Raw genomic sequence first — 26,761 nt, 5'->3', positions numbered from 1 at the left:
AACTATTCCCTACTCCCAAGCTATCTGTATATTTGTGCGAAAATTGGCTTGAAATTAACAAGGTATAGCGCACACAGCAACAGCGGTGCCGTCTAACACGCAGCTGCAGCAGTGAGAAAATGGTGGCGACGGGGAAAATGGCTTGGTCTTATAGGGCAAGGACATGTGACATACACTGCCAATGACACATGCCCTTGCTTGTGTGAAAAAAAGCACTTCGCTCCGTGTGTGCGCTGCTGATAGGCTGACAGATTGCACCTCCCCACTGCAAATGCGGGAAAGAGAAAAAAAAATGGAGATCTTCATTGTTCCTCCAGAGATCCATCCCCTGCCCCTCCCCCCACCCCGCTGTACACTCAAACTGCGTATTAACATTAATTTTCATCATTACTGAGAAAAAATCCAGTTATGATTTTGGTGCACGAACAGTTATCGAACATAACCTCGAACAGCCGAATTTTTCTCAAATTGTTCGTGTTCGCCGAACGGCTCGAACACCGCCCAAAACAGCTCGAATTTGAGATTGGCGAACAGTTCGAGTAGAACAACGCTCATCTCTAATAAAGACACAATTCTTTATTGTTCTAAATTAAACCATACTTACCATCACGCCCATTCCAGCTGAAGCCAATGTCTTCTGCAATAAAAATAAAATAATAAAGCAACATCATCCTTACCTTTCCATGGTTCCCACGACGGCTTCAGCTCTGCTACATTCACATAACAGGCTGGATTGCAGCAGAACGCTGCCATCCAGCTTGCCATGCCGCAGACACTGAGAAGCGCAGGAATGCTTGCGCTCCTCAGTGTCTCGCTGTGACGGCATAAAGATGAGCCGAGGTCATGTCCAATGAACTCGGCTCACCTCAGGCACGTCACTGACAGCATGGGAAAATTCTCCTGTACTCAGCGCTTCAGCGTGAGAATTCTCCCACGCTGTCAGTGACGTGCATGAGGTGAGCTGAGATCATTGGACATGAACTCACCTCATGCACGTCACTGACAGCGTGGGAAAATTCTGACGCTGAAGCGCTGAGTGCAGGAGAATTTTCCCACGCTGTCAGTGACGTGCATGAGGTGAGCTGAGTTCATTGGACATGAACTCAGCTCATCTGGATGCCGTCACAGCGAGACTCTGAGGAGCGCAAGCATGCCTGCGCTTCTCAGTGTCTGCGGGATGACAAGCTGGATGGCAGCGTTCTGCTGCGGTCCAGCCTGTCATCTCGATGTAGCAGAGCTGAAGCTGTCATGGGAACCATGGAAAGGTAAGGATGAGGTTGCTTTATTATTTTACTTTTATTGCAGGAGATCGTTGGCTTCAGCTGGAATGGGCGTGATGGTAAGTATTGTTTAATTTAGAACAATAAAGAATTGTGTCTTTATTTCAATTAAAGGACTTTATTCTGGGTGTTGTGTTTTTTTTAAATACTTCACTAGAAATTCATGGTGGTCATGTGTAATATTCGCGTGACTCCATGAATTTCGGGCTTAGGGCCAGCTGATAATGCCAAGCTGGCCCTAACCCCTTTATTACCCAGTGAGCCACCGCACCAGGGCCCTGGATGAGTTGGGTACAGCGCCAGAAGATGGCGCTTCTATGAACGCGCCATTTTCCGGGGTGGCTGCGGACTGCAATTTGCAGCGGGGGGCCCAGAAAGCTTGGGCCTCCCTGCGCTGCAGATTCCAGCCCCCAGCTGCCTAGTTGTACCTGGCTGGACACAAAAATAGGGCGAAGCCCCACGTATTTTTTTTTTAAATTATTTCATGAAATCCATGAAATAATTAAGAAAAAAAGGGCTTCCCTATATTGTTGTGTCCGGCCAGGTACAAATAGGCAGCTGGTGGTTGGGGGCAGCCCGTTCCTGCCTGCTGTACCTGGCTGGACACAAATATAGTGCGAAGCCCCACTTCAATTTTTTTTAAATTATTTCATGAATTTCCTGAAATAATTTAAAAAAATTGAAGTGGGGCTTCACACTATATTTGTGTCCAGCCAGATACAGCAGGCAGGAACGGGCTGCCCCCAACCACCAGCTGTCTATTTGTACCTGGCCGGACTCAACAATATAGGGAAGCCCTTTTTTTCTTAATTATTTCATGAATTTCATGAAATAATTAAAAAAAAAATACGTGGGGCTTCGCCCTATTTTTGTGTCCAGTCAGGTACAACTAGGCAGCTGGGGGCTGGAATCTGCAGCGCAGGGAGGCCCAAGCTTTCTGCCCCCCCCCCCCCCGGTGCAAATTGCAGTCCGCAGCCACCTCGGAAAATGGCGCGTTCATAGAAGCGCCATCTTCTGGCGCTGTACCCAACTCATGCAGGGCCCTGGTGCGGTGGCTCACTGGGTAATAAAGGGGTTAGGGCCAGCTTGGTATTATCAGCTGGCCCTAAGCCCGAAATTCATAGGGTTACGCCAATATTAGACATGACCGCCATGAATTTCTAGTAAAGTATTTAAAAAAAAAGCACAACACCCAGAATAAAGTCCTTTAATTGAAATAAGCACACAATTCTTTATTGTTCTAAATTAAACCATACTTACCATCACGCCCATTCCAGCTGAAGCCAACGATCTCCTGCAATAAAAGTAAAATAATAAAGCAACATCATCCTTACCTTTCCATGGTTCCCAGGACAGCTTCAGCTCTGCTACATCGAGATGACAGGCTGGACCTGCAGAAAGCTACCATCCAGCCTGTCATCCCGCAGACACTGAGAAGCGCAGGCATGCTTGCGCTCCTCAGTGTCTCTCTGTGACGGCATCCAGATGAGAGAGTTCATGTCCAATGAACTCGGCTCACCTCATGCACGTCACTGACAGCATGGGAAAATTCTCCTGCACTCAGCGCTTCAGCGTGAGAATTCTCCCACGTTGTCAGTGACGTACATGAGGTGAGCTGAGTTCATTGGACATGAGCTAACCTCATGGACGTCACTGACAGCGTGGGAAAATTCTCACGCTGAAGCGCTGAGTGCAGGAGAATTTTCCCACGCTGTCAGTGACGTGCATGAGGTGAGCTGAGTTCATTGGACATTAACTCGGCTCATCTGGATGCCGTCACAGTGAGACACTGAGGAGCGCAAGCATGTCTGCGCTTCTCAGTGTCTGCGGGATGACAGGCTGGATGGCAGCTTTCTGCTGCGGTCCAGCCTGTCATCTCGATGTAGCAGAGCTGGAGCTGTCCAGGGAACCATCGAAAGGTAAGGATGATGTTGCTTTATTATTTTTCTTTTATTGCAGGAGATCGTTGGCTTCAGCTGGAATGGGCGTAATGGTAAGTATGGTTTAATTTAGAACAATAAAGAATTGTGTGTTTATTTCAATTAAAGGACTTTATTCTGGGTGTTTGTGTTTTTTTTTTAACTTTGACTATGGGGTTAGTAATGGGGGTGTCTTATAGACGCCTCTCCATTACTAACCTGGGCTTGATGTCAGCTGGCATTATAAGCTGACATCAACCCCAACCCTATTACCCCACTGCCACCGCTACAGGGCAGTGGGAAGAGCGAGGCTAAGTGCCAGAATTGGCGCATCCTATGGATGCGCCATTTCTGGGGCGGCTGACGGCTGGTGTTTCTAGCCTGGGAGGGGGCCAATATTCATGGCACCCTTCCTGGGCTATTAATATCAGCCCCCAGCTGTCTGCCTAGCCTTTGCTAGATATTAAAATAGGGGGGGCCCCACGTCATTTTTTGGGGGGGTCCCCCATTTTAATAGCTAGTAAAGGCTAGGTATTCAGCTGGGGGCTGATATTAGTAGCCTGGGAAGCTCCATGGGTATTACCCCCTTCCCAGGCTTCAAACATCTGCCCCAGCCGTCTGCTTAACCTCCGCTAGAGACTAAAATTACGGGGAACCCCACGCCAATTTTTTTTTAAATAAATCCTTTATTTTAACACTAAATGACAAGTACAGTAACCAACACTGTCACTGTACTTCTTATATATGTGACTGACATGTTTCTATCTATCTAATCTATGTGTGATGTTCTATCTTTCTGTTCTAAATTGTCGGGTACCGCTGCTGAATTGCCGGCCGGCTTTTTTAAAGAGACGGTGCATGAAAACACTATTATTTTTTTTAATAAATCCTTTACACTAAATGACAAGTACAGTAACCAACACTGTCACTGTACTTCTTATATATGTGACTGACATGTCTCTATCTATCTAATCTATGTGTGATGTTCTATTCCTTCTTGTCTAAATTGTCGGGTACCGGTGTATGCCGCTGCTGAATTCCCGGCCGGCTTTTTTAAAGAGAGCGTCTTCTGAGCAGTTTGTCAGCTTTTGGACACCTTTGAAAGTGTTTTCTATGTGTTTCTATGTGTTTTTGTTTGCCTGCCATTGGTTTTAACGGTGTTCGACGGTGTTCTAAGGTGTTCGACGAACAGTTCGACGAACAGTTCCTCGAACATCCCGGTGTTCGACGAACCGAACCGAACCCGAACACTACGGGGGTGGCTCAACACTAGTCAGGAGTGTGTGTCCCTACTCAGTCCGGCACTGGCAACACTGATTGGACAGTGTCAGTGTGCAGATTGGACATATACCTGGAATATTTGATGATGGCTCATCTCTTGTATGTTAACCATTGCTATCACCTGACAAGTTTAGCTTAAGTTACCAGAGCATTAGAAGATATGATGAGTAACAGACCCAAAGGAGGCGGCATTGGGCGGAGAATAGAGCTAGGAACATAGAAAATCTAGGCTGTTAGCCACTTGGATGTTAAAGGGAATCTCTAGGCAGGATTTCACCTCCCAAGATATTGATATGGACATGTAGCTCTTTCACAGACAAGTCCAGCAATATCTTTATAGGGCCAGTCCGTTCCTCCGTTACTGAAAAATTTGTGTTTGGATTAATATGCGAATGATGCTGAAGAGCTATAATAGATCTGGGGCCTCTGTCACTACAGCCCTATTCACTGCCAAGCTCTGTCTCCTCCTATGTGACTTATTTGACTAACAGCCTTTGTGCTGTGTGATTTCATCAGGCAAAGCAGCCATAAGTCAAACAGGAGGAGGCACTGGGCAGGTAATAGAGCTGGACTGACAGAGGCTTCTGATCTACCGTAGCTGTTCTGCCTCATTTGTATATCAGTTCAAATACTGATTTTTCAGTAACAGAGGAATGGACTGGCCATGTAAAGGTATTGCACGACTTTTCTTTGAAGGAGCTACATGTACATATCAATAGTTTGAGGGGTGAAATCCTGCTGACAACTCCCTTTAAAGTCATACTCTTTAAAAGATGCACAATCTGAAAATACTGGGGAAGTGTAGGATTGTGAATTGGATTTATATCACGATCGGAAATTGGCTGCAATATCTCATGTCAGTCAGCTTGTACGTCCACCACTGTCATCAAAAGTCGAGGCCAAAGTACTGATAGAGATGACCACATATGCACTGCATGGCCTTCTTTCTTTTCAAGTCAATGGAAGTTGCAAAAAGCTTTCAGTTATCTGTTATGAACGTGTTTACACTCACACCAGGGAAACGCCGCATCTATACCCAGCTGGTCCCTGTACAGACTAGAAAAGCTCTAGCTACACTACTAAAAAACACTACCTCAAACCTGGCTCCCCAAAAGGCCATCAAGGGGTTTCTCTTACCTCCTGAGGAACCAGAGGGGAGGCCGCAACACACTACCAACAAGGGAAAAGGAAAGTGTGAGGAGAGATATGAGAACCCAAGGTGAGAAACTAAGACACATTCAAATGGTGAAGGAGTGAAGGTTAAGGATCACCAAAAATAAAAGGAACAAGTAATACCTCCCAAAAACCTAACAATGGGAAAAGGAAACGTGCTGGGAGGGAAAGCAAACCAACTTACTGCAAAAATACCACTGGAGTTTACCCGGAAAGGTAAACCCCTAAGATAAAGAGCTTGAACTCCTAAATGTACATCCACCAGGAAATATAGCCAGCAAGGAAGTGCAGAGAATGGATACTATATAAAGCCCCTCCCAGAATGTGATAGGGAAACCAAAATGGGAAAATGGAAAATACCTGGAAAGGAGCAAACCAAGAAGTGAGAATAAGGACAAAAGAACAAACAGCATTTGGACAGGGAAGGAAAAGAGCAATAGCTCAACAGGCAGAAGAGTCGACCATGAAGCAACAAGTCACCGAATTCAATCCCCGAACTGAGCCATGACACTATCATATATTGCAATAGTTACACTGGCTACTAGTGGAATCACTATAGCTCAGTTGTCATCTTTGCTGTATAAACACTTTGTATTCATCCCTCATCTATATATATAATCGTCTTATCCTGTCTGTCTGTCTTTCTGTCTGTCTGTCTGTCCAGGAAATCCCGCGTCGCTGATTGGTCGGGCCGCGGCCAATCAGCGACGCGGGATTTCAGAAAAAGATGGCGGCCGTTAGCGGCTCATCTGCCGGACGGAGGTCAGCGGCGATGCAACAGGGAGATGACCGGAGCGAGGCGCTCATCTCCCTGCTGCTGGCAGCACAAGTAACCCGACAGGCGGCGCCGCTCACCTCCATGCGGCTAACGTCGGGAGATCAGCGGCTTGGCCCGCTGATCTCCGGAGGGCAAGTGTGAATGGAGGACCGGGGAGCGGCGCCGCCGGTTGGGATGCTTCTGCTGCGAGCAGCCGCTCATCTCCCGGCTTCTCGCAGCGGAAGTAGCCGCACAGGCAGCGCCGCTCCCCGGTCCTCACTAATACGACGCTGATTGGTCGCGGTCGACGCCCGCGACCAATCAGCGATTTGGGCGCAAAATTTAAACGCCGCTCTGCTGATTCGTCGCGGTCGCCGGCCGCGACCAAGCAGCATTATTGGCGCCACATTTAAACCCCGCTCTGCTGATTGGTCGTGGTGGCCGGCCGCGACCAATCAGCGATTTTGGTGCCAAATTTAAACACCGCTCTGCTGATTGGTCGCGGTTGCCAGCCGCGACCAATCAGCGATTTTGGTGCAAAATTTCAACAACACTCTGCTGATTGGTCGAGGCCGCCGGCCGCGACCAATCAGCGATTTTGGCGCCAAATTTAAACACCGCTCTGCTGATTGGTCGCTGCCGCCAGCCGCGACCAATCAGCAAGATTGGCGCCAAATTTAAACAACGCTCTGCTGATTGGTCGCGGCCGCTGGCCGGGACCAATCAGCGAGATTGGCGCCAATTTTAAACAACGCTCTGCTGATTAATCGCGGCCTCCGGCTGCGACCAATCAGCGAGATTGGCGCCAAATTTAAACAACACACTGCTGATTGGTCGCGGCCGCCGGCCGACCGCGACCGATCAGCGAGATTGGCGCCAAATTTAAACAACGCTCTGCTGATTGGTCGCGGCCGCCAGCCGCGACCAATCAGTGAGATTGGCGCCAAATTTAAACAACAGTCTGCTGATTGGTCGTGGCTGCCGGCCGACCGCGACCAATCAGCGATTTTGGCGCAAAATTTAAACACCGCTCTGCTGATTGGTCGCGGCCGCCGGCTGGCCGCAAACAATCAGCGAGATTGGCGCCAAATTTAAACAACGCTCTGCTGATTGGTCATGCCCGCCGTCCGCGACCAATCAGCATTATTGGCGCCAAATTTAAACAACGCTCTGCTGATTGGTCGCAGCCGCCGACTGGCCGCAAACAATCAGCGAGATTGGCGCCAAATTTAAACAACGCTCTGCTGATTGGTTGTGCCCGCCGACCGCGACCAATCAGCATTATTGGCGCCAAATTTAAACACCGCTTTGCTTATTGGTCGCGGTCGCCGACCGCGACCAATCAGCATTATTGGCGCCAAATTTAAACACCGCTCTGCTGATTGGTCGCGGTCGCTGGCCGCGACCAATCAGCGATATTGGCGCCAAATTTAAACACCCCTCTGCTGATTGGTCGCGACCGCCGGCCGCGGCCAATCTGTATTATTGGCGCCAACTTTACACACTGTTCTGCTGATTGGTTGCGACCGCCAGCCGCGACCAATCAGCGATATTGGCGCCAAATTTAAACATCACTCTGCTGATTGGTCGCGACCACCAACCACAACCAATCAGCGACATTGGCGCCAAATTTAAACACCGCTCTGCTGATTGGTCGCGGTCGCCGGCCGCAACCAATAAGCATTATTCATGCCAAAGTTAAACCCAGCTCTGCTGATTGGTCGCGACCGCCGGCCGCGAACAATCAGCGATATTGGCGCCAAATGTAAACACCGTTTTGCTGAGTGGTCGCGGTCGCGACTATTCAGCGATTTTATCGCCAAATTTAAACAAGCTCTCCGGTCCTCACTAACACAGTCCGCTGATTGGTCGCGGCCGCCACCCGCGACCAATCACCGATATTGCCGCCAAATTTAAACACCGTTTTGCTGATTGGTCGCAGTTGCCGGCCGCGACCAATCAGCGATTTTGGCGCCAAATTTAAACAACGTTCTGCTGATTGCGACCCGTCGGCCGCATACATATTCTAGAATACCCGATGCGTTAGAATCGGGCCACCATCTAGTGTCATTATATGGTCCTTGAGGGAGAGACTGTGCGACATCAATTCCTATAGACATTTTTTTGTCATCCTGCAAACAAAACAGGTAGAAAGTGTATGTCTCCAGCATGAGTGCCAAAAATAATAAATAATTAGCTATAACATTTAACAAAAGTAATTAAAACTCTTGTGATTAATTTTAAATTGATTCTTCCTTTTCTCCAAAATGTAGCTTTTCATTTTCTGGCAATTCCTTTACTGCTGTTTTCTTGGCAATGAAGCTCCCGCTGCTGCACAAACTAACAATCCTGATGGACCCAATCATGACAGTGTGTATTAATGACAAAAATGTGACATTTTGCAGATGAGAGACGTAATTGACTTTTATATTTCATGTTCCCGAAGAGAAAAATGACCCCCAGTGAGGATGAATAAAAGTGAATATCGCTGTCTAGAGGCACTTTACACATCATGGCTGAAGGGAATACGAGTGTATTTATTTTCACAGCCTTTTCTTGCCTTCCTGATGTAAGAGCACTGACATTCTGAAACAAGACTGGCGCCTTATTACTGAAGGACACGGGCGCATTATTGGCACATAAAAATAATAAAGAGTAGGACTGGTCGCAAGGAAAAATGCAGCTGCATTGCTATAGGGGGGGATAATGTACACATGCCCTAGTGCAAAGGGACCCCTAAGGCCTGCTGCCAAATAAGAGAACACAGAACTACCTGATCCTAGAGAGAACTGTGCAACTGTATACTAACAGCTGCACAGTTCCCTCCATCCACTCTCTGCAGTAATCTCTGTAATCAGTGCAGGGACAGCACTCTGCTATCAATGATCCGGTTCTGGCAAAGGGACAGCAATGAAATGAAAGATTAGTAACTTATTCACTGTCCTAGACCACCCGGGATGCAGCTACTAACTAATTCCTTCACTGTCCTTCTTCACTTAGTGTGGTAATATTCACTCTTTCAATACACTAGACCACCAGACCATTTAGTCCTTCAGTACCCTAGAACAGATTCTAGACACTATAAAACTTTTTACTAGGACACCATTATTCTTCTTCTTATTACCTATTTTTAGAGCAGCATTGATTCCATGGTGCTATACATGTGAAAATGGGTTTACATACAAAATACAGATATCAATTACAATGAACAAACTAATAATGACAGGCTGGTACAGAAAGGCTTACTATCTACAGAGTAATGGGGGAAAAGACAGGTTGTGGGGTTGCAGCAGCTCCGGTGGTGATGAGTTGATAATGGGGTCATTGCAAGCTGTAAGCTTTCTTGAAGAAGTGAGCTTTCAAGTTCCGTCTGAAAGTTCTGAATGTGATGGATAATTGATGTGTTGCGGCACAGAATTCCAGAGGATGGGGGATATTCGGGAGAAGTTTTAGAGGTGATTGGGTGAGCAACATATGAGTATAAAGGAGAGAAGGAGGTCTTGGGAGGACTGTTGAGTACATTTTGGTTGGTATCGGGAGATTAGTTCAGAGATATTTGGAGGAGACAGATTATGGATGGCTTTCTTGGTCAGTGTTAGTAGTTTGAACTTGATTCTTTGGTGAATTGGAAGCCAATGAAGGGATTGGCAGAAGGGAGAAGTGGAGGAGTAGCGAGGAGAAAGGTGGACTAATTGGACAGTGTAGCTAAGAACAGACTGGAGAGGTGCGAGAGTGTTAGCAGAAAGGCTATTGCAGTAGTCAAGGTGGGAGATGATGAGGGCATGAACTAAAATTTTAGTAGATTCAGGGTTGAGAAAGGATGAATTGTGGAAATATTTTTACGTTGGAGGCAGCAGGAGTTGGTTAGGGCTCAGATGTGTGGCATGAAGGACAAAGCAGAGTCAAGAGTTACCCTGAGGTAGTTGACTTCCAGTACAGGGGAAAGCGTGATGTAATTTATTGTGATAGATAGATCGGGTAGAGAAGTTGAGTGGGATAAAGGAAAGATGATGAGTTTGGTGTTGTTTCCATAAGGCTTTGTATATCTGGTTGTTGTATGGCTAATTATTTGGCAAATTATATGGTTAGTTACCTCTAGTCTGCTGGGAACTTGTTTCACCCAGAGGAGTCAGTCATCAGATGGTGTGGTCCTCCTCTCTATACTGCCACGATGATGTCATCAATGAGAAGGACATCAACCACAGCTTCTGTAAAGAAATGCGGCTCCCCTCTGGACTAATCCAAGGAAATTATCATATGCCGAGCGTGGCAATATAAGTTGTTTTAGCCCATTTAGAAACTACTGTCTGGACTATACTGTAAAGGCCTATATTTGTATGTAGGTTAAGGGCTTTACATGGTAATTGGGTGGTTGACCGATCTGCAAGGTTCCCTTTAGCTGATTGAGATCGCCTGATTTAGACTGAAAGTCTCCAGGTCCCAAACTAGCTCTGAAAGGGAACATTGGTGGTCATAGTCCTAAGGATGCAAACTTGGTGAAGATCTAATATATTTATCCTAAAGAGGACCGTTCTCTGGATTTTATCATTTCAACTGAGTTCATCCTCTGATGTTTCATTGATTCTTGAACAGTTTTTCTTTTTCTTCTGTGCCCTCCGTTCCAGAGTTATGCCCCCCAGTAATAATGATACAAATTTTTCTTTCAACCAACTGGGCGCAAAACACAGAACTTCTCTGCTTGAGCATTTGCATTTTCTCCTCTGATGCTGGCCAATCAAAACATGGCCACTCCCACTGAGGAGTTGTATGGTACACGCCCAATTGGTTGAAGGGGAAAATTTGCACCATTTTTACCGAGGAGGATAACTTTGTAATGGAGGGGCGCAGAAGAAAAAGAAAAACTGTTCCAGAATCAGGGGAGCAACGCCAATTTTAGGTGGAACTCAGGTTAAAATAAAAAATCAAATGAAAAGTCCTCTTTAAAGGGTCTCAGTTAATATAATTTTGGAGAAGATGGACCCTAAAAAAAGCAATAGCTAAAATTTTGGTGTTCCACTTGATGCTATTTTTGAATGTCACCGCAGGACTTTTTCTCATAATTTTTCAAGACTATAATATCTGCAGTTCTGGTAGATAGATTCCCATCCATCAGGACGGCAGCCGCAGGACACATGTGGGTGTATCACAACCAGAAGGATATATTGCACATGATGACGCTTTGGAACAGATTTTTTATCTCTTTTTTTTTCCACTTTGTTTGAAAACAAGAAAAATTCCTTTGCAATTAAATTGATAATCAATTATCACTTCGGAACCATAGGGGGGGGGGCAGAGAGGAGTTGGTTTGTGATAGTTCAAAGAGGATTTGACCTTTAAACGCACTTAGAGGCTCAAATATTAAAGCATCGCTGGTTGTGTAATTTTTCGCACGGCTGCACACATAACTTGTTCCCTTACTGCCTTTCTGTAGGCGAGGCTATCTACTGACCTTGGCAGATCTCCTGAATCAATGTTACAACTATGCCGAGATCCATATTTAATGCAGAACACGTTATGCCGTCCTGTAATCACAAGTTTACTTTTGGTAGTAAACTAGGCAGTGAAATACTAATGTGTCCTTTTGGGAAGAGCAAGTCCTGGTAGTTAGGGGAAAGCAGACAAAGTTTGCCTTTCAGTCAGGAGTCACCTTCTCAGTTCTGTATAAACCTCATCTACAAGTCAAAGTCTAATTATGCCTTCAGCACAATTCACATATCATTCATTAAAAGAATAATCATGTGGATGCCAGGCTCTGTCACAGTCTCTATCCATTGTAGTATCGCCTTTCTCTAGTTTTACTTTTTTGAAACTTCAAAATTGAAGTTCCGGAGCCCCAATGCAACTCTGTAAAGGGGCTCACCACCAACCATGTACCATTTATATGTGGCAGATGGACCTGGTGAAACAAATCTCAAAGGCTTCTCACAATGAGCAGCATTACTACTGAGACCATACCTAATCAGTAGTGTAAAATTAAAGTCTACCAGAAGCTTCCGATGACTTTTTCTTCCGTCCTTTGAGTGTGAGGATTAGATCTATTTCTGGTCATTAAATCTGCATTTTTCACCGTTTTCCCCCTCTGCAGACTCTATTCCATTTTTTTTCAGTTGTCTCTGAGCTAGTGAGTGGAGACCAGCTGTTATGATATCTCCCATACACAAGGCACACAAGCATGAAGGATTCCTGCTCTCCTGTCTCTGTAAGACAGGTTCAAAAGTAGCAGCAACATGGAGAACATTATACAGCAGTACTGAACTATCTAGCTGTGAGTCCAGCATTGGGTGAAAAATACTAGAAACAAGATATTGTAACATCTGTGCCAGTTTCTGTTTCGGACGCTAGGTGGGGCCACGCCTTTGTTGCGGGTGATGCTTGACAGCATCAATCCCATTTTATTCTGGGGACTTGAGGCTTTGCCTAGTCCAGAAACTATGGGGTTAATCCTGTTAGCTTTTTTTCCTGCAGTTAGCACTGGGTGGGGCTGTTGCTCTATAAACCCCTGAGAGTCAGTTCCTAGTGCCAGTCAATGTGTGTGCTACCTGGTTTTACCTATGTTCTGTGCTTCCAGTGTTTCATCCTGATTTATCCTTTTCCCTGACGATTTTGTACATCCCGTACATCCTGGACCTGACCCAGCTGCCTGACTATCCTTCTTGCCAGCTTGCACCACAGAGCATCAATTGACTCCATGGTCCTAGCTCAGTGACCCTGTGTAAGTCCAGATCCCTGTACAGGGGTTAAAGGGTGAAGACCAGGGCAACCTTTGGGTTCCAGGAAATGGAATATCTTGCTAACAGCCTTTTCATAGTAGCAATTTTTGAGCTACCAGGTGACCATGAACAGTGCCAACGTGACAGACATCTGTCTGCATCTCTCTAACCTTCTGCTTCTCTTCCTCTCTCCATAGACTTTAGTAGGCAGCTGTTATTTGATCAGTGAGCTCGCAGTCTCTCTTGCTCCGACCAAGATAGACTAGAGTTATTTTTTCAGATTTTCAGAGTGAACAATGCATTCAGGTGGTAGCAAGAAAGAAAAGAACAGGCTCATAAGTGGAGAAAGGAAAAGAACAGGCTCATAAGTGGAGAAAGGAAAAGAACAGGCTCATAAGTGGAGAAAGGAAATGAACAGGCTCATAAGTGGAGAAAGGAGCATATTTCTCTGATAAGATATAATACAAAGTTTCTAGTGTTCACTTGTACTATTGATTTATTCAATTCTTGTTGAAATTAAACTGACATTTATCCTAAAAGGTGTCTAATATCCAAACCTTAGTAATCTGATGGCATATTTTATCTAATCTTAGCGACCTGAAGGTATCGAGTCCATTTTCAGTTTTGGCTCATAGCAACTTGATTTAGGTTGATTGCCTAAGGCTATTGCAGATAAGAACTATTTTAGTGAATAGTACTTAGCTGCAATACCAGCGACAGCCTATAGACAAGAGTGGCACTGTTTCCAGAATAAAATACGACTTTTCTTCTCATTCTGTAAAACCATCTTAATGACTTGCATGAGTTTTTAATTTTTAGAGATAATAATCTACAGATACAAAATGTGAAAAAAAAATGAAATGAAACATAATGATTTCTTTTCTGTGTTTTACTCAGGTCTTACATTCTGATGCCTCCTACTGCAGGACCCTTCTGGATGACAACAGCTCCTCTGCTCTCATCATCCTAGGTTTTGTCATGATGTCTCCTCTCATTGTGCTGGCAATGGCTGTGTACTGTGGCCTTGCCCGACGCCTACGTCTCTTCATGCTATTCCAGCCGTATACCAGAGCTTTATACAAGGGGGTTCGATGGAGGTGGTATGATGAGGGTGGGCTGTGCAGCTGTGTGAGGGAATGGAATAATCACGTAAAGGCATGGGTATAATGGCTTATAAGACTGTTGCTGCAAAATTTATAAGAATTATCTACAGGAATAATCCATTGAAGATGGAGGAGTTGAGCGTGAAGAAACGAGAGCAACGAGCGAACTTTGTATATGGGAATCAGATTCAATACATTAAGCTAACACTGTAGTTTGCTGGATAGCCAGCCTTACGCCCGTTGTAATCCGAAATTGTGATATTCTCCTATTGTTGTACAGTATATAAACTAGAATATACCTATTTATTTTATTTATATTTCCAGTAAGACGACTGGTAAAGGCGTTGTATACATATACAGAATATATATAATGACACATTTACACTCACTCAATCACACAGGTTTATTACACCCTGGAGTCGTAAAAAGGTTGTCCCCTATTTTAAAGAGGATGTGTCACTTGCTCAAAAAAGTGAGTTAAATACCTAATAAAAATCCCTAAGCTCTCCCAATTCTGCAGTTCTTTTCCGTTTTTCTCTACGTTGCTCCCTTGCAGAGATATTACCATTTGTTTTTTCTTGACTGCCGTATGTGAAATCTCTGCATGTAGTTCAACTGGGCGTTTCTTCAGAGTCTTCTCTGGGGACATGCACGTTCTCGCATCTTTTCCAGATGCTGCTAATCACAGCTCAGCAGTGTCTGAAACTAATAAACTGTTAGTACCTGTGATTGGTAGCATCTGGGAGGAGGGGTGAAAGTTGTACAACCCCAGAGGAGACTCTGAAGAAACGCACAGTTGGACTCCAAAGCAGAGATTTCATGCACTGTGCTCCAAAAGCAACAAATGTGGATATCTCTGCAATGGAGCGGAGCAACGCAAAACGGAAAAGAGCGTCAGAATCAGGGGAGCTCAGGGATTTTTACAAGGCAATGAGGTACAGGTCCTTATTAAAAGTAAAATTTAATGCAACCAGAGTGGTGTAAGAAATAAAAAAAAAACACTGTACTAGCTTCCCAGCTCTTCCGCACACTGTACTGTCTGCACAACCAGTCCTATGGTAACATCTGGTGGGTAGCTGTAAGTGGCGTGACCTTCTGCAGACAAGAGGCTATAACCTTCACATTATTTCCTCTTTGAGTGAAGTGTGAAGATAACAGCATATCAACTGCTGCTGATTGGCTTCAACGGTTAATTGACACCTCTATGGGATGTTGATGCCAGGATCGGAGGAGTGGTGCCATCCAGGAGGTTAGAACAGGGGACTTTTTATTTCTTACACCACTCTGGGCCCATTATAATCATAGGGGGTAACCCCTTTAAGGGCTCTCAAGGACATCTAACTTAGGAAAGAGACAAATGTTTGATTGGTGGGCAACCTGCCTCCTGTGACTGCCATGTCCCTTTCATAAGCACAGTGACTTGCCCCAATTACACCAAGCTGCAGTACCAGGTACAGGCTTGTTAGGTTGTTGTGAATCCAACCTCCAGGACTTTCACTGGGGCCCCTTCATTGTGTCCCTTTATATCAAGTGGAGACACTACCCTCTATTATGTGCATCACCCTGATTTTCCCTAATATTGAGATTGAACTTGCTTGCAAGTGTGGAATTTTTGTTACCATCCCAGGCAATCTATGCTCAGAAGCAGAATAAGTATAAGCTGAATATTACAGATTTGAACCTTATCCCATTTCTAGTATTCTCTATTGATGTTCAACCACAAATGCCCCTTGAAAAGGATTGCTTCATCAAGACATCTCCTTTAAGAACTAATTATTTAAAGAGTAACCATCGTTTTAATTTTTATTTCCGAAATCAACATTACACATGAAAATAAGCAAGTTTGTAATATATCTTAGCAGATGAATGTTCTTCTTTCTCCTCCTGGACTGATCTTTCACTCTCAATTCATTGGTAAAATATGTATTCAGTAAAGACAGATTTTACCATTACTGAGATAGGAGATGACAGTTGGTTTTAAAATTCTATGGAGGAGCTAGAGGCAGAGACAGACATTCTAGGGAGGAGCTAGAGGCAGATACAGACATTCTGGGGTGGAGCTAGAGGCAGACACAGACATTCTAGGGAGGAGCTAGAGGCAGAGACAGACATTCTAGGGAGGAGCTAGAGGCAGACACAGACATTCTAGGGAGGAGCTAGAGACAGACACAGACATTCTAGGGAGGAGCTAGAGGCAGAGACAGACATTCTAGGGAGGAGCTAGAGACAGACACAGACATTCTAGGGAGGAGCTAGAGGCAGACACAGACATTCTAGGGAGGAGCTAGAGACAGACACAGACATTCTAGGGAGGAGCTAGAGGCAGAGACAGACATTCTAGGGAGGAGCTAGAGACAGACACAGACATTCTAGGGAGGAGCTAGAGACAGACACAGACATTCTAGGGAGGAGCTAGAGACAGACACAGACATTCTAGGGAGGAGCTAGAGGCAGATACAGACATTCTAGGGAGGAGCTAGAGGCAGACACAGACATTCTAGGAGGGAGCTAGAAGAAGACACAGACATTCTAGGGAGGAGCTAGAGGCAGACACAGACATTCTAGGGAGGAGCTAGAAGAAGACACAGACATTCTAGGGAGGAGATAGAGGCAGCCATAGACATTCTAGGAGGGAGGTAGAGGCAAACACAGACATTCTAGGAGGGAGCTAGAGGCAGACACAGACATTCTGGGGAGGAGCTAGAGGCAGACACAGACATTCTGGGGAGGAGCTAGAGGCAGACACAGACATTCTGGGGAGGAACTAGAGGCAGACACAGACAATCTGGGGAGGAGCTAGAGGCAGACACAGACAATCTAGGGAGGAGCTAGAGACAGACACAGACATTCTGGGTAGGAACTAGAGGCAGACACAGACATTCTGGGGAGGAACTAGAGGCAGACACAGACATTCTGGGGAGGAGCTAGAGGCAGAGACAGACATTCTGGGGAGGAGCTAGAGCAGAGACAGACATTCTGGGGAGGAGCTAGAGGCAGACACAGACATTCTGGGGAGGAGCTAGAGGCAGACACAGACATTCTAGGGAGGAGCTAGAGGCAGAGACAGACATTCTAGGGAGGAGCTAGAGACAGACACAGACATTCTAGGGAGGAGCTAGAGGCAGACACAGACATTCTAGGGAGGAGCTAGAGACAGACACAGACAGTCTAGGGAGGAGCTAGAGGCAGATGCAGACATTCTAGGGAGGAGCTAGAGGCAGACACAGACATTCTAGGGAGGAGCTAGATGGAGACACAGACATTCTAGGGAGGAGATAGAGGCAACCATAGACATTCTAGGAGGGAGGTAGAGGCAAACACAGACATTCTAGGAGGGAGCTAGAGGCAGACACAGACATTCTGGGGAGGAGCTAGAGGCAGACACAGACATTCTGGGGAGGACCTAGAGGCAGACACAGACATTCTGGGGAGGCACTAGAGGCAGACACAGACAATCTGGGGAGGAGCTAGAGGCAGACACAGACAATGTAGGGAGGAGCTAGAGACAGACACAGACATTCTGGGAAGGAACTAGAGGCAGACACAGACATTCTGGGGAGGAACTAGAGGCAGACACAGACATTCTGGGGAGGAGCTAGAGGCAGATACAGACATTCTGGGGAGGAGCTAGAGCAGAGACAGACATTCTGGGGAGGAGCTAGAGGCAGACACAGACATTCTGGGGAGGAGCTAGAGGCAGACACAGACATACTGGGGGGGAGCTAGAGGCAGACACAGACAATCTAGGGAGGAGCTAGAGTCAGACACAGACACTCTAGGGAGGAGCTAGAGGCAGACACAGACATACTGGGGGGGAGCTAGAGGCAGACACAGACAATCTAGGGAGGAGCTAGAGTCAGACACAGACACTCTAGGGAGGAGCTAGAGGCAGACACAGACATTCTAAGGAGGAGATAGAGGCAGACACAGGCATTCTAGGGAGGAGCTAGAAACAGATACAGACATTCTAGGGATGAGTTGGAGGCAGACACAGACATTCTGGGGAGGAGCTAGAGGCAGATACAGACATTCTGGGGAATAGCTAAATGCAGACACAGACATTTTAGGGAGGAGCTAGAGACAGACACATACATTCTGGGGAGGCGTTAGAGGCAGACACAGACATTCTGGGGAGGAGCTAGAGACAGACACAGACATTCTGGGAAGGAGCTAGAGGAAGACAGACATTCTAGGGAGGAGCTAGAGGCAGACACAGACATTCTAGGGTGGAGCTAGAGGCAGACACAGACATTCTAGGGAGGAGCTAGAGGCAGACACAGACATTCTAGGGAGGAGATCGAGGCAGATACAGACATTCTGGGGAGGAGCTAGAGGTAGACACAGACATTCTAGGGAGGAGCTAAAGGCAGACACAGACATTCTAGGGAGGAGCTAGAGACAGACACAGACATTATAGGGAGGAGCTAGAGGCAGACACAGACATTCTAGGGAGGAGCTAGAGGCAGACACAGACATTCTAGGGAGGAGTTGGAGGCAGACACTGACATTCTGGGGAGGAGCTAGAGGCAGATACAGACATTCTAGGGATTAGCTAGAGGCAAACACAGACATTCTGGGGAGGAGCTAGAGACAGACACAGACATTCTGGGGAGGAGCTAGAGGCAGACACAGACATTCTGGGGAGGAGCTAGAGGCAGACACAGACATTCTAGGGAGGAGCTAGAGGCAGACACAGACATTCTAGGGAGGAGCTAGAGGCAGACAGCCATTCTAGGGAGGAGCTAGAGGCAGACACAGACATTCTGGGGAAGAGCTAGAGGCAGACACAGACATTCTGGGGAGGAGCTAGAGGCAGACACAGACATTTTGCTGCAAGTTCTCCTGAAACAACAATTACAGTTCTTCATAGAATTTTATAAGCACCAGCTGTCATCTTCTATCTCAGTAATGGGAAGATCTGTATTCACTGAAGGCAGATTATACACATGAATTGAGAATTTTGAGAATGAAAGATGAATCCAAGGGGAGAAAGAAAAATAATTCTCTACTAGGATATACTACAAAATTTATTTTTTTAAGTGTATTATTGATTTCTAACAAAACTTAAATGATGATTACTATTTAAAGATTTATGAACAAGTGGGATCCACCAAGGGAGGAAGCTTCTTTTATTTAGTAGCTCTTTTCTATGACTCATATAAAGGGTCCCAAGCAGGGAACTCCCATGTACGATGTCCATGTGCCCTAATTGGAGCAGTAGACCGGATCGGTCATGGTGAGATAAACTCTATAAGTCTCCATAATACACCATAAAACATCCCATTCTTACGACTTATAAATAATATTCATTCTGTAGTTATGATCTAATTAGTGATTGTACAGTCATTTCCAGTGGTAGATTTGACATTGTATAGAACGGGATCTCTCCTTTCTCACTGTGTTGCTAATATAAGGTATGTTACGCTGTAGCTTGCAGTAAAGCACACAAAAGTAGCACAAATTTGCAATGTAATATTTTAATAAAATGATAAACAATGAAACGATACGCTGTATACCTGCTGTTATGTGTGTGTATTATTTATGGCTGCAGACGATTGCTTGACCAAAAAGCTAAAAGTGTTATAAAATCTGCAAAACAAGACATAAAACTGAGAAAAACATCATAAAGTCTTCTATTTTTATTTTAGTCCTTGTCAACAGATGTGAAAAGCATGGAAAAAATTAAATAGGTTCTTATGTCCTCCCAGATGCCCTTATAGAAGGAAGGGTGACATGAACTTGGTTGTCGATGGCTGGACTCTTTTATGTTGGTGTGTTGGGTCTTAATTAAGTCCAAACAGAATACTGGATAAATTCAGCCTTAGCCGGGCTAACTTTTCACTCTTCATTTGTTACTGTCCAGTGGGTTATTTCGTAGATCATTCAACTTGAGGATAAACATTTGGTGTCCTACCGGATGTCATATACTAACCTACCCTCAATCCTGCACAAATCATCTCTGTTGGGTGCCGCAGACAAAAATGTTGAGAAGTGTTAGTGTTGCCCAGCCAATGTGATGGACAGTTTAAAGTACCACTCGTGTGATCTGGCTGACTTGCATATCGCAGGAGCCAATTAAGGGAAGGGTTTCGCCACCTTATAGGATCTTCAGGTGCTTTATTTAAAGAGAACCTGACAGCTCATTTATACTTCCAGCATGAATCAGAGACTGGCTTAGTTATTGCAGATACGTTTGTTTTACCTAGTAATGGTACGGTGTCTCGGAGAGGCAGGGGGAGGAGATATCGGGGACAAGCATCTTTGACTAGTCATCCGAGTTACATCATCCCTGGGTGACTTATAAAAGTATATTTTGTCTAACACAGAGCAGCATTTCAGAATAAAACATAAACGGCCGCAATGACCGAGCTAGTGTCTGATTGTAGCTTCCCATGTTTCCCTTTGAATCTTTTATGCCTTGTCACTAGTTATTAAATTCTGATCACGTTTCTTCTAAATAAACATTTGTATTCCATTTTATCCGTAGTCCTGACTCTCTGGTTCTGACCCACTTTAGGTTTAATCCTTAAACTCGATCTACCAGACAAGCAGCTACTCTGCAGTTGCAACCCAGGAGCCCCAGCAGCGAGAATCCAGATCCATGTATAGGGGATAAATTGAGACTTTGAACTCTGCCAAGTGCCAATTCCAACTTTGAGCTGACAGATTGGTACAGCGAGAAAATATGGCCACATGAGTATTAATAGATTACCATAATATCACGCTAATCCAATGCAATTTTTCAGATATTTTATTGCATCACTTGATTTATATTTGGAGGCGTAAATGTTCCAATATTTATACTCACAAGCATATTATATCCAGCTGCTCCTGTGCTTTGTGATTGAAGTGTCCATCAATGCAATACTTACCGTAAGAACATGGAAACGCTTTGAAGGTACCTGCTGAGCTTTACACAGCTAAAAAAAATGTGTTCAGAAGAAGCCTTTAGATACATATATACCTCTATGGGGGGAAAGAAAGTCATATATAGCAATGGGTCAATGTAACATAAGGGAAATGATTCTTTATTTCAGTTCATGTGTTCTGTTCACACAAAGAGACAATAGCTTGAGAACAGATGACAAGGTGCCAGTTACAGCTCTTCACAGCTTTCCACCTCGAGTGCTGTAACGTAGAAACCAAAGCCACTTGTAGGAAGGATGCAATATCATTGTCCTCACTTCAAAAGAAAGGAAATGGTAATATGGGCTCGAATATGGCTGGATTCTTTTAAAAGGAAACTCAACTAGGAACTAGGTATGAAGAAGTCTTATCTGTATCTTCATGCCCTATCATCATACCATCCAGGAACCATGACGGGGAGCAGAAGAATATAATTCAAGCTCCTCGGCCCCTATGTAAAATATTCAATAGAGACCCTCTTCTTAACATTTTTAATACTAGATATTGGAGGGGATAACAAGCGAAATAGGGTCTTATCCGAGGGAGGAAAACAATGTTGGGTGAAAAAGGGAACTACTCACCTTTTGGGGTTCTATTACCCCACAACGAAGAATTCGAGATGGATCAGCTACTGCAGCATCCACAGAACTGATGGTGGGAGAATGAGGGTGGTAGTCCATGCTGCTGATGTGGATGCCAAGAAGCCAGAAGGTAACAATAGGGTTCATGCGATTTATTCTCTTATTCACTTCGCTTTTCGAAGTTTGACCAAATTCTTCTTCAGGAGCACCACGTTATTGAATTTTTAATACAGGTGCGCTTTGGTCCCTTCAGGTGCTACTTTGGCATAAACTACTTACAGTTATGACCCTGAAAAGTAGAGTTTCTTAGTTACAGCACTAAACGAACATTTTGCATCTCCCTAAAAGTAAAGGCTCATCTGGATGAGATGATTTTGGCCCATTACGAGTGTTGATCGACTATATAGAAGTTGATTGGTCCACGTTTACTGGCTGACAATAACTGTATGGGGAAGAATTACCGTTAAATGGAATCTGTCACCAGGTTTTTGCCACCTAATCTGATGTAGAGGCAGAGAGCCTGATTCCAGCGATGTGTCACTTACTGGGCTGCTTGCTGTAGTTTTTATAAAACCACAGTTTTATCAGTAGGAGATTATCACTAGAAGACTAGAAACTCTGCTGCCATGTAGTTCTCCATATTCATGAGCTCTGTATAACCCCTCCCCCATCACGGATTGGCAGCTTTCTGCCTCTGCACAGTATACACAGAAAGCTGCCAATCAGTGGTGGAGGCAGGGTTATACAGCAAAAAACTGGTAAATCCGCGGCAGTTAAAGGAGTAATTTTATCAAAACTACAGCAAGCAGCTCAGTAAGTGATACATCACTGGAATCAGAGTATCTTTACATTACGCTGCTCTTATATTAGGTGGAAAAAATCATCTGGTCATAGATTCCCTTTAATACAGTTGATTCAAGCACCAGTGCAAAACAAATACAGTAAAATGGCAAATACGAGATAGAAGCGAGCAGATCAAATGTCTACTGAAAAGGTAAAACCTTAAAACGGATATATTAAAAATGTTTAATAGCATTATATTCGAAAGTTGTAGAACTTTTACTCACAGATAAAGTTAATCTTAGTTGATGTTACTCGAATATCCCTTCATCACAAACTGTTACATTAAATAATGTCCACATTCATATTGAAGTTAGAAAGGTACAAATATGCATCTTACAGTGCGTCACTCTTGCCTTTAGTAACCCATTGTGGTCAAATAACTATCCTACAATGTGGAATATGTTATTCTTTTAGAACTGTTTACTGTGTATGAAACTCGAACTTTAGAACTTCACCCCTGAGAATAAAACATTAATTCATAGCAATTTCCGGTGATTAGTAGAGCGTAGTGGTGGCATGATGGCGATGGGGTTCCCTGGGTTCATGGGTTCCCAGATTTACCCTGATTATACCATATTCCATTTTTAAAGATACAAACTCTCATTTTTTTCATAGGTCGGAGTTATTTCTGGGAAATATGTAACACAAAATAACATTAAAATTAGCATCAGTGTTACTACTGAAGATATTTAGTTTCTCATCTAAACGAAGAGAAGGGAGAGAGGTACAGACGTGTATAAACCTCCTGCTGATTTCTGGTATTTATTTCAACCCAGTTGTCACACACTGTGTAGGAAAGACTAAGGGAAGAGGGGAAGGGAGCCCAGACTCTAGGGAAAGGGGGGAGTGGAGACCTCCTAGTCTGATCTGTTATCACCCTGTCTCCCCTACCGTCCCTATATTGGTTCTTCACCAATCGCCGCACAGGAACCTACACCTGTATTTCCCTAGTGCTTGACCCTGGATAGGGAAGGGGGGTATGAGCACTAGTCGATCCCCACTAACAACTAAAGACAGCAAGTGAGACAGACACGGGAAAAGTAGCTTAGCTTGAGCCAACTTCAGAGAGATAACTCCAAACGTCCTCCTAGCACCAGAGAAGTAGAAAGCAGTCTGAAATAGTTCCAAGCATTCACAAGGAAACATGTGAATATCACCGGCCCCTTCCTGCTGCAAAGTGAAACTATTTAAACACCCAGGCCAGGGTGTCAATTAGAGCAGGAAGAAGGTAGCCCCTGGGTCCTAGAGTGAAACAGCTAAGAAGGTGTCTGTAATGGCAAACAAAGAGATCTTCTGCAACCAACTGCAGTCACATCTGACACACCTGTGACACCAGTGTTGGATTGACAGCTACCCTGCTCAGTACTTTTGAATAATGTCCTCCATGCTGCTGTTTCTTCTGAATATGTGTTACATTAATACAGGAGAGCAGGAGTCCCTCATGTCTCTGTTGCAATGTGTATGGGAGACATCATAGCAACTCATCTCCAACCACTATATCCGAGACAACTGAAAATCAGCGATAGAGTACACAAAAGGAAAACCAGTGAAAATGCAGGATACAAGTCATATAACGTTATTCCTCATGTACACACAAGACAGCTTATTTTGAAAGGTCACCAGAAATGACAGGTGATTAAATGGTCTGCATTTTCCCAGAAACGGTGCTGTGTCCATGGGTTGTGGGTCTGGAATTACAGTGCAGCTTCAATTCATGGACCTAAGCAGTTCTATTAGATATATATTCTCAAATCAAGTTAACATCTAGACATCCAATCTGGCTGCATGAATCTTAAACATAAATAAAGAGGTCTTTCCTCCAAAGTTACAGTTTATACAACAAATATATATACAACAAATGTGTGTATATATATATATATATATATATATATATATATATATATATATATACAGTACTGATATTTTTAACAATCAAGAAAATGAAAAGTGAATGAACAAAAGAAAAATCTAAATCAAATTAATGTTTGGTGACCGCCCTTTGCTTCAATCTATTCTTCTAGGTACACTCGCACGCAGCTTTTTGAAGGAACTTGGCAGACAGGTTGTTCCAAACATCTTGGAGAACTAACCACAGATTTCTGTGGATGTCGCGTGTGCAAATCCTCTTCATGTAATCCCAGACAGACTCGATGATGATGAGATCAGAGCTCTGTAGGGATGTATCCAGGACTCCTTGTTCTTCTTTATGCTGTAGATAGTTCTTAAAGACATTTCCTTTATTTTTGCGGTCGTTGTCCTGCTGCAAAATAAATTTGGAGCCAATCAGATGCCTCCCTGATGGTATTACATGATGGATAAGTATCTGCCTGTATTTATCAGCATTGAGGACATCACTAATCCTGACCAAATCCCCAACTGCATTTGCTGAATTACAGCCACAAGCTTGCAAGGATCCTCCACTGTGCTTTACTATTCCTGCAGACACTAATTATTGTGCCGCTCTTCAGCTTCAGGAGAACAAACTGCCTTTTGTTACAGTCAAATACTTCACATATTGATTCATGCGTACAGAGCACCTGCTGTCATTTTCCTGCACCCCAGTTCCTATATTGAGTCTCTTGGCCTTGTTTCCATGTGGAGGCAGGATTTTGGGCTGCAATTTTTCCTTGAAGACCACTTCTGGCCAAACTTCTCTGAACAGTAGAGGTGTGCCGCTGGGTCCCACTGGTTGCTGCCAGTTCTGAGCTCATGTCACTGCTGGAAAAGTTTAAAAGGAAGTAAGTGTAGCGCCCCGAGGGTTCGGCCGCTACAGGGGTATTGCACCTCTGCCAGAGGTGTGGTATTCCACTCCCAGGTAAGGATGGAGTATGGACCAGGGCTCAGTTAGCTGCATACAGCACACTCACCCCATTTCCGAGGGACAGTTCAACGGTGCTCCCATTAGACAGAAATGCAGGCTCGACAGACCATGTCCCTGGCTGGAGTGGGGAGGGGGAGGAATACCCAGTGGTGTAGGAGCAGATAGGGGTTGGTTCCTGAGCATAGGAAGGAGCCCATTGGTTGCTGGTCACCTGGGCTCATGGCTAGAGGGAGGTCTAAAAGGTGGGCACCATCTTAGGTCAGCAGTTCAGTCTGTCTGTTCAGTGAGAGGAGAAGACAGGGAGTAGAGGCTCTGTAGGAGCTCTGCTCAGGAGTGGGCCTAGTGAGAGGCCGAGGAGGAGAGTGGAGTGGAGAGAAAAGAGAAGAAGAAGGAACAGAAAAGGAGAAGAAGAGACAGAGGAACAGAGGGGCTCAGGAACAAGAAGGTGGAAGGGACCCTAAGAACCCACGAGAATACCGGGTGAAGGGTCAGGCAGATTAAGGGTACCGGATCCCAAGTTGGTGGAGGAGAAACAACCCTCAGCCAAAGACCGGAGGTCGTGATCATTTATTGGTGCGACACCTCATTAAACCTGCTAGGAAGGCACCACATAGAACAGTGGGGAACGGGATCCACGTTTACCCGCACAAGTTCGCGGCAGCTGGACAAAAGTGGGTCACTGGTGAGGCAGGCAAGAGAAAGGATAAAAGGGGGTCCTGGGCCATGCTCCTGAACTGCCTGGGGGTTGACCGAGCCCCTCACCTGGTGGACACCGCACGGCTTGGGTGGTCACTACCTGTACAGAAGTGACCCGGAGAATCTGAACTGTGAGTAAAAGGCATTGGACTGTAGTACGTTGTCTGTGTACTCTTTTGCTCCTCCAGCACTAACGGTACTGGGACTCCCTGCACCATCACCCCCCACCATCCACTGCACTGCCCTGGGGTTACACTCTTCCCGTGGGGAGTTATACAATCTCAGCTGCGCATACCATCAACCTCAGGGGACTGCCTTGCAGCGGCGGTTCCTAATAACCGCAATCCACGGGTGGCGTAGTCGGACAATATCAACAGCACATAGCAGACTACCATTGGTCTGACCACCCTGAGCCACGGAACCGGGTTGCCACTACTACCCCCATCGTTTCCCTATTGCCCAGATCCGAGTGCCCCACGGCCCAGGGGGCGAGTCATAAGCATGAAGTGTCAACAGTTTTTCGTCTGCTCCACTAAATTTCCTTGGCCGACCACTGATTCTATGGTCCTCAACGTTGTCCATTTCTTGATGCGTCTTCCAAACAGCTTGAACTTGCCATTTTGAAACCCCAGTCTGCTTTGAAATCATTGCCTGGGAGAGACCTTGCTGATGCAGTATAACTACCTTGTGT

General features: G+C 45.1%; 1 protein-coding gene across 1 annotated transcript in view; it reads left to right on the top strand.

The window, feature by feature from the left end:
* Positions 1-17,858, top strand: part of TMEM278 (transmembrane protein 278) — a 161,083-nt gene extending 143,225 nt beyond the window's left edge. The window contains exon 2 of the mRNA XM_073656842.1: positions 14,018-17,858. Coding sequence (XP_073512943.1) covers positions 14,018-14,287 — 270 coding nt within the window. The 3' untranslated portion in view covers positions 14,288-17,858. The remainder of the gene's footprint in view (positions 1-14,017) is intronic.
* Positions 17,859-26,761: the final 8,903 nt, after the last annotated feature.

This window comes from Phyllobates terribilis, unplaced genomic scaffold (genome assembly GCF_046119375.1).
Source record: "Phyllobates terribilis strain yellow unplaced genomic scaffold, ASM4611937v1 Scaffold_12__6_contigs__length_324123572, whole genome shotgun sequence".
Lineage (NCBI taxonomy): Eukaryota > Metazoa > Chordata > Amphibia > Anura > Dendrobatidae > Phyllobates > Phyllobates terribilis.
This window is presented reverse-complemented; position numbering and strand designations above follow the sequence as displayed.